The 11884-nt window shown below is 41.3% G+C and overlaps 1 protein-coding gene across 3 annotated transcripts in view; it reads right to left on the bottom strand.

Annotated features, from left to right (window-relative positions):
• The window catches only part of KCNG3 (potassium voltage-gated channel modifier subfamily G member 3), a 61686-nt gene extending 49842 nt beyond the window's left edge, over positions 1 to 11844 (bottom strand). For 2 of the 3 annotated variants that reach the window (XM_029936314.1, XM_029936312.1), the window contains exon 1: positions 11180 to 11844. In XM_029936314.1, the coding sequence (XP_029792174.1) occupies positions 11180 to 11844 (665 nt within the window). The remainder of the gene's footprint in view (positions 1 to 11179) is intronic. The other variant, XM_029936313.1, reaches the window with a different exon arrangement.
• Positions 11845 to 11884: the final 40 nt, after the last annotated feature.

Below are 11884 nucleotides of genomic sequence, written 5' to 3'. Positions count from 1 at the left end.
GACTTTTGTATAATAATAATCATGATGATAGTTGACATTTATTAAGCACTTGGCTAACAGTGTGTTCCAGGCATCAAACCAAGCACGTCCTATAGATTCTTTTGTGGAATCTTCACACCAACCCTGTGAGGTAGATGCTATTAATCAGTTCCAATTATAGATTGGAGAAGTTAAACAACCTTCTTGGAGGAAAGAAAGAACACCATTGCTATCACAAGGAGATGGCTCATTCTACAAGGACCCAAGAAATAAAATAAGACCAAAGGTCAGGAGCTTCAGAGAGACAGACCTTAATTCAAATTGAAGATCTTACTGACAGAACAATTCAAGTGTTGCCTCTGGAGGGAGTAAATTCCCCTTCTGAAGAGTTTAAACAGCTAATTGTCACTTCAAAGACACATTATAAGATGGGTATTATTATCTCAAGAATGTTCTCCTGCTCTCTGCCCCACCACACCCCACTCCCACTTCAACTTCCATACATTCTTCAGATTTCAACCTAAATATCACTTCCTCAGAGACATCTTTCCAGATCCTCCACACTAAGAGCCTCCATTATACATCATCTTATTTCCTTGTACTTCTCCTTCATGGCACTTAAAATGTAATTAATAACTAATTATATAATTAATTATGGAATGTAAATTCTTACAGGGAAGAGACTATGTGAATCTTGTTCCTGGATGTTTATCTAACTAGTACCTACCAGTGTCTGGCACATGTTAGATGCTCAATAAATATTTGTTGACTGAAAAAAAAAATTGTCTCTCTCTCTCTCTCTGTCCCTCTCTTGCTCACGCACGCTCTCGCTCTCAAAATAAACATTTTAAAAATAAATAAAACAAAATAAAATCTTTAAAAAACGAAAACACTGTTGTATGCATGTTTCTTTCATATGTTTTTAAAATACACACTGAGGGGATGGGGGAGAGGGGAAAGTGGGTGATGGGCATTGAGGAGGACACTTACTGGGATGAGCACTGGGTGTTGTATGGAAACCAATTTGACAATAAATTATATTTTAAAAAGAAACACATAAATAAATGATAAAATAAATTACATACTGAATGACTGCTCATGTGCAAGGTATTGAACTCCATGTTGTGAAGCAAGAATTTCCATCCTCAAAGAACTCAAAGACCAAAAGGGAAGTAAGACATTTACAAGCAACCTCAAGAAATGAGGGACAGCAGGAAGGGGCCCAATACAAGAAAAGATCAAGAGCTAAGGAGTTCAGTTTCCTGCTGAGGGCTCAATCTTCATTCTCTCATTGACCCTTCCATGTAAAATCCCCACTTAATGGAGAAGGGTACAGGCCCAGAGCAGGGTAATAAATGAACTCTAGGGTGGCCTCCTAACTTGGAATCCTGGATTCTCGACACCACAACTTTTTCCTTTTGACATTTTCTTGGCCTGAGAAAGTTAGATGACTGCCTCAATTACATACTTCCCTTCGCCGGTAGAGTAAAAGCTGAGGAGTCCTTGCTACTAGCAGGCAACGAAAATCACTTAAATATATATAACTCTTCCAAACACTCCAACAGAACCCACCAGTTCATGAATGAATTAATTAATTCAAACACAAATGTTTTGCCTATTGCTTGCTTCATCTGATTCATCTGCTCAGTCAAAATGCCTGGGTCCCTTTCTTAGCCATTCATGGGTTCCAGCTTTCTAACACATTTTAATACTCTTTCAAACACATCACCAAAACATAATGTTTAAAGTAGGATGGATGATGATTGATAATTGTACAATTCTGTGAATATACTAAAATTCAATTGTGTGCTTTATTTTTTTAAGTAGGCTCCAAGCCCAATGTGGGGCTTGAGCCCAAGAACAAGATCAAGAATCCTCTGTTCCAAAGTGAGCCAGCCAGCCACTCCTGAACTGTATATTTATTGTTTTTTAATTTTTTAAAATGTATTTTTGAGAGACAGAGCATAAATGGGGGAGGCAAAGAGACAGAGGGAGACACAGTTTCTGAAGAAGGCTCCAGGCTCTTAGCACAAAGCCCAATCCTGAGCTCGAACCCATGAACGGTGAAATCATGACCTGAGTTAAAGTCAGCTGCTTAACTGACTGAGCCACCCAGGTGTCCCATGAATTGTGCACTTTAAAGGTGAGTTCTATAGTATGAGTTATAGCTGAATAAAGCAGTTATATATTTTTAAAGACATTCTTTCTTTTTTTTTCTTTTAGTTTATTTATTTATTTTGAGAGAGAGAGAGAAAGAACAGGCTGGGAAGGGGCAGAAAGAGAGGGGGACAGAGAATCCAAAGCAGGCTCTGTGTGGGGCACCTGAGTGGCTCAGTCAGTTAAGCAACCAACTTCAGCTCAGGTCATGATCTCACAATTGGTGGGTTTGAGCCTCATGTCGGGCTCTGTGCTGAATGCTTGTTCAGAGCCTGGAGCCTGCTTCAGATTCTGCGTCTCCTTCTCTCTCTGACCCTCCCCACTCATGCTCTGTCTCACTCTATCTCTCAAAAAATAAACATATTAAAAAATGTTTTTTAATTAAAAAAAAAAAACCCAGGCTCTGTGCGGACAGCAGACAGCCCGATGTGGGGCTTGAACTTAAGAACGGAGAGATCATGACCTGAGGCAAAGATGCTTAACCAACTGAGCCACCCAAGTGCCCCTTTAAAGCTGTTATACTTTTTAAGGTGATTATTTCTAAATGTTTGCTATTAAAATTTTATTAATATTAGCATTCTATTCATTACTAATTGCATTCATATTATAATAGTCACTATCACTAATAAAGAGTAGTGCTGAATTGCGTGCATAGTTTAGAGGGAAATTTGGTAATATCTGACAAAAAACTTTTCTTAAACACAATCCTCTTGATCCAGCTATATTTCTACTTTAGAATTTACCTAACATATATACTCACACCAATTTGCAAAGATATATGAAAAAGATTGTTCTGTACCACTGTTTGCATTTTTGAAAAACTAGAGTCAAACCAAACATTCCACAGCAGTGTGGATCAGGAACATGGGAATCAAACACCAGGTCACCATTTCCCCACTCTGTGAGGTTACATGCCGCTTCACCTCTCTAAATCTCACTCATAAAATGAAGACTGTAACGGTGCCACCTCACAGGATTGTCATTGGAAATTTAGATGACAAAATACATGTAAAAGCTTAATAAGCAGCTACCATAAACTAATGAAATAAATATTACTACGACAGCCATCACTGTGATTGACAGGACAGAAGCTGGTAGACGAGACTGGCCTGGCCATACAATGGAACATTTTACAGGTTTTCAAAAGAATGAGGAAGATTTCTATCAACTGATAAGGAAAGAGTTCCAAGATGTTCAGAGAAAAAAAGCAAATTATTAAACAAGATTATAGAATAATCCCAGTTATAATTTTTAAATATCTATATAATATGCATGTATAATTTATATCCACTCACAAGTGTGTGTGTTTGTGGGGGTGGGGGTGTTTATAGGAGCATCTCAGGAAAGAATACTGAGAAACTGGGTAATGGGATTGAGGAGAAAGGGCAATGTTTACTTTTCACTTCATAACACTTAGAACCATACTTTTTTCCAGTGAGCAAACTTTTCATTTAAAAAACATAAAAAGAACATTGAAAATCAACTTGCTTACTAAGGGAGAAAAAAAAAAAACACCTTGATTAAAAAATGAGTATTAACAAAAGAAAGTTTCCACTGAATTCTAAAATTGGCAGCAGATAGAAAACCCTGTACACATATTAAAAGAAACAGTCCACTGTGCAAGAACATAATTTAACTGAGATTCAGGGTTATATTCAATCCTATCAGAGATCTATTAATTACCGGCTTCTGAAAATATCCACCTTATCTGCAAAGTAAAAGCACTGAGACTTTCACCTTCAGTTTCAAATATTGCTTTTTATTTTTCAAGTTCTTAAAAACCTACTGAATTTGTACAATGTTGACCTAATAGGCAATAGAAATAATACAATTGATTTTTAAATTTCCATCACTTGGTGTTTCATTTTTATTATGCATTTCATTTTTAAAACCTGGGCTAAAAATAACACTGCAAAAGAACTTGAACATCTTTACATCTCCTCTGATTCTCACTACCGTACCACAAAGCAATACAAATTAAAGATCAAAATTCCAACATGGAGCAACTTTTAGAAATAATTTCTGAGGAACAGCTTGGTGCAAGACTTTGCACCATAAAGAGATTTAAAATTCAAAAGAGAACACAACAGGTACGATTGGCTGAGGGGACATAAGTTCAGAGGCAAAGGGGACCAAAAAGTAAAGGTTAGGAGTACTTTGTATCTGACCCACCTTTTCCTCAAAGTTCTGACTAGCATAGAGCATCTTTTTATGACACAGGTAGCAACGCTGAGTGATTCTATTTATCTATTTATTTTTGAGAGTGACAGAGCACAAGCAGGGGAAGGAGAGAGAGAGAGAGACAGGGAGGCACTGAATCCAAAGCAGGCTCCAGGCTCCGAGCTGTCAGCACAGAGCCCAAAGCAGGGTTTGAACCCAGAAACTGTGAGATCATGACCTGAACTAAAGTCAGACGCTTAACTAACTGAGCCACCCAGGAGCCCCCTGAGTGATTTTAAGAGTAGGTCAGGCGCCTGGCTGGCTCAGTCAGAAGAACATGTGACGCCTGATCTCAGGGTCATGAGTCTGAGCCCCAAATTGGGTGTAGAGAGTACTAAAAAATAAAGTTTAAAAAAAATAAGCACTCCTGGTTGGCTCAGCCAGTTAAGCAAGAATCTGATTTGGGCTCAGGGCATGATCTCGAGGTTCATGGGTTCGAGCCCCACATCGGGTTCTCTGCTAATAGCTCGGAGCCTAGAGCCAGCTTCAAATTCTGTGTCTCCTTCTCTCTCTGCCCCTCCCCTGCTCACATTCTGTCTCTCTGTCTCTCTCTCAAAAATAAACATTAAAAAAATTATTAAAAAAAAAAAGATGAGTATACCTATATGTTTAAAATGCCAAAAAAACATTCATCTCCTTAGCAGTGCTGGAATGATACTCAATGGTACTGGAAGGCAAACTGCCTGGAAAATCTGTAGTTTGTCTTATCAACCAGATAAAACAGTAAGAATATCATCATTCTAAGATTACCAGAATTGTTCACTAAGGGAGATTGTGAACACGTTATCACGGGTCTTTAGTAGAAGTCCTCTCAATGAGATGCTTTCGGTTATATAGAAAGAAAATAGCAAATGGTCCCTCTCCCACCAATTCTCAAAAGATCCCTCTTCCATATCCTTCTCCTCACAATACCTCCAAAATGAGAAACAAACTGTAGAAAAGACCTGGACTCCCAGCTCAGTACACGTGGGCCAAGCCAGTAAAGCGGGAGGGACCCCCAGGGCCTATAGCCCTTGCACTGGTTCACTCAGAATACCTGATGCCTTTCCTAGTACAGGGCAGAGTCACCATTAAGAACATGACAAAACCCTCATAATTACCTGAATCCAATGACTTCTTACCGTGTCCACTGCTGCTCCCCTAATCAAGTCCCATACTCTCTCCCCTGCCAGGTCTTGCTAACATATGTTTCCCTCCTGGTCCCTTCTCCACCCTGTGGCCAGTGATGTTTTGAAATCACATCAGATCATATCTTTCCTCTGCTTTAAACCTTCCAAAGTCTTTTCTGTCACACCTGGAAGGAAATCCAAACTCCTTCCCATAGCACACAGGCTCAGCCTGATAGGTCTCTGCCTCCCCTGCCTCCCCTCTCATCTACCACACCCCTTGCCCTTGGACTAACTGCTAGCCCACATGGGCCTTCCTTCCATTCTACAGACAAGCCACGCTCATGGTCACCTCCGAGCTTCTGCCTTTGCTGTTCCCTCTGTCAAGAACACTCTTCTATCCCTTTTTCAAGACTGGGTCTTTCTCATCATTCAGGTCTCCACTCAAGCCATCTCCTCACATCTTATGCAAAGGACACTCCTGTTGCATTCTATACCCTGTTTGATTTCCCTTCACTATCTGCAATTCTTGTTTATTCGCTTCCTTTGTTGTCTGTCCTCCTTTCCCACTACCACCACCAGCCCACCAATTCCATGAGGAAGAACCCCATCCTATGTGCCTCTGCAGTCACACTACTGGGCACAGTCGCCAGAATCAAAAACAGCTGATGAATAGTCACAATTCAGGATTATTTTTCACTCATCATGCATTTTTTCTCAATGAACAGATATAGCATAGCATTATGTTCTAAGGAATTGTGGTTTTCTTTTAATGGGGCCCTAAATTAGAGAACAATGTATATTTGCAATTCATGCCATAAACAATGTATCATTCAAAAGTCACTGACAAGCAAAACATATAAATAGGTTACCAAAAAAGTAAGAAAAATGACTCCTAGATATATATAAAGATGCACAATTCTACTCAAAGTAAGGCAAAAGCAAATTAGAGCTGCTAAATAGTTCTTGGGTATGGTATGATATGATAAAGTTTAGAAGTATCACAATGCTTTATGGCATATAAAAAAGCACGTTCTGGAGTGCCTGGGTGGCACTTAAGCATCCAATGCATGATCTCTGCTCAGGTCATGATCTGGGGGGTTGTGAGTTAGAGCCCCATGTTAGGATTCTGTCTCCGCCCCTCCCCCGCTCATCCACATGCACTCTCTCTCAAAATAAATAAATAAATAAACTTTAATAATTAAAATAAAAAGAAAAACAGAAAGAAAAAGCATATTTTCGAGGCTCCTAGGTGGCTCAGTTGGCTGAGTATGCGACTTCAGCTCAGGGCATGATCTCGTGGTCCATGAGTTCAAGCCCTGCGTTAGTTAGGCTCTATACTGACAGCTCAGAACCTGGAGCCTGCTTCAGGTTCTGTGTTTTCCTCTCTCCCTGCCCTCCCTTGCTCACACTCTGTCTGTCTCTCTCTCTGAAAAATAAAGATTAAAAAGAATCATATTTTCCCATACATTGCTAGCTAGATGATATTAACTTTGTGGAGAACAATTTTGCATTACCTATGCAAATTATAAATGCACATGCCCTTTTTCTTAACTTCCAGGAATTTATCCTATGGATAAGAGCAAAATAATGCACATGTATAAGGGTATTCATTGCAGCACTTCCTATAGATGAGATAACATTAATGTCCAAAAATTATGAGACATTCATACAGTGGAATATTATACAGCTGGTTAAAATAATTGGGTAGCTCTTTATAGACTTATAAAAACAATCTCCAAGACATGTTGGTTAGTTTGAAAGCAAGTTTCAGAAAAGTATTATTGCACTGTTATTGTTGCTGTCTGTAAATATATATGCTTGTAAATACATAGAATGTCTCCAAAATGACACACAAAATCAAGTAACTTTGGTTACATCTAGGGAAAAAGAACTAAATGCTCAGGAGATGGAGAAAAGCTTGCTTTTTATAGCTTCTGGACTTCAAACCATTATTTATATGATTATCAACCATCTAGAACAAATCAATTTAAAAGGAACATATTCTAGGGGCACCTGGGTGGCTCAGTCAGTTAATCGTAGACTCTTGATTTTAGCTGAGGTCATGATCTCATGGTTCAGGAGTTTGAGCCCCATGTCAGGCTCTGTGCTGACAGTGTGGAGTCTGCTTGGGATTCTCTCTCCTTCTCTCTGCCATTTCCCACTTGTGTGCACGTGTGTGCGCACACACACACACACACACACACACACACTCTCTCTCTCTCTCTCTCTCTCTCTCTCTCCCTCCCTCCCCCCAGGACAAATAAATAAACTTAAAAAAAAGATATTCATATAGAAAAAACTTCCAAATTATTGATTTGGAAGACCTCTCAAGATTTCTTCCAAACTGGAGATTGTATGCTATCCCAAAATTTCAAAGATTAATAAAAAGAAATCGTATGCTTATCTTTATTCCTTTTGCAAAATCACTGCTTGATAAACAATCATTCCTTGATTTAACAGACTTTTTTTCTCATTCCTAGCACAAGATCCTGTCCTCTTCAACTACAACTTCCACCAGCTGAAGCCCACAGTCTTACCCCACACAGCTCTTCAATCTATGCATCAGAAGATATATTCCTGGAAGGCTGTATTTTAAATTATAATATAAACAGTAGATATTTATTGTGCCAGAATAATAATTTTTTCCTAAAAGATGCTGTCGTAATAAATAGTATGAGAATTTAGCTGCCTTTTAGGCCTTTTCCTCTCATCTAGTTCAGGAGCTAGGACATATTTATACGAAAGAATAACTACTATGCTAGGAAGGATATTATAGATGGCAAATAAGTAGTACAAAGAAGCAATTCCTCAAGAAATTCAGAAGAAAACATCACATCTACTCAGGTAGGCAGGAAAATCTTCACAAAAGAAACAATCTAAGTTGGGCTTGATGGATGATCCCATTTCAACAGGCAAGGGACTGCACGGTAAGAAACGGTGGTTCAGGAACAAGTGAGCAGGCCAGGACTGACAAATGGAGCCTGCAAGTGACAGGGCGGGGCGTACTCCTGGTTCCTGGAAGTCCATGGATCCTGATGCATGTCGCCTTCCAATGCCCTGGATTAATTATGAGTCTTTCTAATATTTTCCAGAGAGATCATTTCTTCTCCATTCTTATCACCTCAAAGCAATCCTTCCCTCTGCAGAGATCTCCAAACTCATCCTCCTGTTTCCAATCTCCCCCAGCCCCCAGTTCACGGTACACAACTCACAACACTCATTAATTTATATACATAGTCTACTTACCCCCAACCTGCCAACAGCTAACTACTGCCTGCAAAATAAAATCATTCTTCTCATTTGAGGCCTTCTAACTAACATCTGTTCCGCATCCACCTCTCACTCAATCACTAGACATAATATGCAGATTTCATGCCTCTGCCCCTGTGTTCCTTTTACCTGGAAAATTCTCCTTATTATGTTCTCAGGTAGAGCACGCATGGTTGTAATGGTTGTGAATATAGTTTTTATAAATGACAACACCCCCACCATTGCTGGGCGGTACACGACCTCTGCAACCTTCCAGAAATGACTTGTTTCCATCTCCTTCCACTTTGCAGGCCAAACGGTATCCCAGAACAACTCAACTGTGAATCAATTGCGCTTCTCATTCCTATATCACCAATCTGACCCCTTTTCTTTAGAAAACAACAACCAAAAAGTTACAATACTTGGAATACCAACAGTGCCTTAAACAGCACATACTCAAAAAAGATGCTTGCAAATGATGACAGGATAAGTCAAGAAAGGCAGATTGTAGGTAAACCATAAAGAGTTTTGAAGGGCAAGAAAAATGCTTTGACTTTATTTGGTAGATGCCAAATATGGTCAGATGATCTGAAGGATGTTTTAAAAAGTCTAATTTCGGCAAACACAAGCAAGCAGGGTTTGAGAGACTATTGTCAGAGCATCAGCAGAGAGGCCCTGTCAGTTGGAGGAGGCCTTAGCGGGGCTCCTTCTGTGACTTCCAGCCTCCTCAGCTGCTCACTCATCCTTCAGTTTACCTGTTTGGGATTACAGAGGTTGGTTTTCATACCTACACTTGGAGAGTGAAGCTTAAAACTGGACCATTAAGCCAAGAAAAACAGGCTTTTGCCTGAAATATCTGGGTATCTAGGAAACAGTTCTGACTTGAATAATTATATATATCTATAAAATACGTATATACAAATCCAGAATTATTCTTCTTCCTTGACTTCTTTGGCAGTCTCAGGAAGTCTAACTCAATTCTCCTGTTTCCTTTGCTAATGTAGCTTGAACTTTTACTAACCTTAGAATTCCACAATTACTAGTGAATCATTTCAAGACCAATCAGTTATGGCTCATTTTCCTATGGTCTCCTAAAAGAATCAAGGGCACTTATGTATTTAGGTATATAAATTAATTTCATTGTACTGATGGGAGTAATTCTTATCTGTAAATCAAGAACTCAGAACCTAACACATTAAACAAAATTAGTCTACTAATGAATTTCCTTTTAAAGCATGTGTCTTGGATTTCATGCCAAGATATCACTATATCGGTAATGGACTCTGTGGTACCAGACAATTTTATTTACCTCTTACATTAAAAAACAATCTTCGCTCTCCAAAGGAAAACTATTACGTGGAAGTAATGCACTGTAACATCAAGGCACATAATATCACCAGAAACATGCACATCTCCATCAGGAAAAGATTATCAGATACAACCTAATTTTTAAAATGAATGGAAAAAGAAATAAATAAATACGAATGGAAGAGGCATCTTAAAACAGTGTCAAAAGTAAAAGAATATACAATTTTGTGTGTGTGCCCCCAAGAGATTGTTTCCCTTCAAAGCCAACTTTACTGTTTATTCCTCCTACCAAATATGCAAAATAAACTCACTAGGACTAAAAAGAGAAATATGTTATCTCTATTGAAAAGGTAAACATGATCTATGGAAAATTTTAAATATTTTCCTTTTATCCCAATAAAGTGGGAAAAAAAACCTATTAACTATTCCAATAGTGTTTCTGAGTTGGGGCAGTTTAAATGTTTCTTCTTTTCTAAGATAGTGATTTTCTTCCCTCCCAAAACTGAAGGATCCTTCCGAAAGTCACAGTGTGTATCTTTGGTACCAAACGGTGGACAGATGCTTGGCTAACTCCATACTTCGTAGGAAAAGAAGAGAGAATAGGGCACAGGCATCCATTATTTACAGTCTCTTGTTAATCTCCTTGATAACACAACAATCCCATTAAAGTACATATTAATGTAGAGTATATAGAATGCGTGCGTGTATAGTAAACCACATTTCACCAAAAGACGACTTCATCTTTTCAAACACCACCAAAGACTGGCAAATAATTCAAACTGCTCATAGCCCAAGGTTAAATTGTAATACTAACAATAAAAGTTTAGAGAAATCTAATTAGTTGCCAGTTGCTCAAAAGTAACCTAAAAGATAGGAGGCTTGTTTATCTTTACCGGCCCCTCCCCAGGCCTGGCGAGGAGAGTTGCTCTCAAGAGGAAGTCTAGTTAAGGACCAGAGCCGCCTGGGGCCAGGTTAGGTAGGGAGTGCGAAGTGAGGGCCAACCCTTCCCCTGGCTGGCTCCGCCTGGGGCCTCGCCGAGCCGGGAACCTAGCCTGGCTCAGCAGCCCGGAGGCAAACAGGACGGAGACGGGACCGACGGACGGGACGGACAGACGCGACAGGACGGACGGGACGGGCAGAGAAGCAGTGCGTCCTACCCGGAGGGCTCCCTCCCAGGGACGGCGGAGTACCTGCTCCGGTCATCCAGGCTGCGGTTGTCGGCCGCCGCGTTGCGCCAGTCGGGCAGTGTGCTGGCGCACAGCACGACCATGGACACGATCACGAACACTACCGACACGCTGGCCAAGATCTGAGCGGCCAGAGACGACGTGGGCTCCTCGAAGGTCCGCCGCATGCGCTCGAGCCAGCGCCTAGAAGGGGCCGCGTCGGCACCGCCCGGTCGCCCCTCGTCGCGGCCCAGGACGCCGGGTTCGTCGGCCGAGTAGAAGGTGTAGGTGTCCGACATGCGGTCGTCGAGGCGGCGCTGGCAGCAGTACTCTAGGTGCGCGCCCTCTAGGCCCCAGTAGATCATCTCGTTGTAAAAGGAGAGCTCGCACATCCGCGGCGCGAAGCGCAGCTTGCCGTGGCCGCGCACGTAGAGCAGGATGAAGCCGAAGGCCTCCGAGTGCCGGTCGAAGAAGTACTCGTTGCGCTCGCGGTCGTAGTCGTCGCACACCTCCAGCACGTCGCGCTCCGAGCGGCAGCCGTGCAGCCGGCTCACGCGGCGCAGCGGGAAGTCCTTCAGCAGCTCCCGGGACAGCGAGTACCGGGCGCCGCCCACGTTCAGCACCACCGAGGCCGCCCCGCTGCGCCCGAAGGTCATGGCTGGCCTCCCCGAGGCCGCCGCCGCCCCCCGGGTCGCC

This window comes from Suricata suricatta, chromosome 4, assembly GCF_006229205.1.
Source record: "Suricata suricatta isolate VVHF042 chromosome 4, meerkat_22Aug2017_6uvM2_HiC, whole genome shotgun sequence".
NCBI lineage: Eukaryota > Metazoa > Chordata > Mammalia > Carnivora > Herpestidae > Suricata > Suricata suricatta.
The sequence above is the reverse complement of the archived record's forward strand: the minus strand, read 5'-3'. Positions and strand labels throughout refer to the sequence as shown.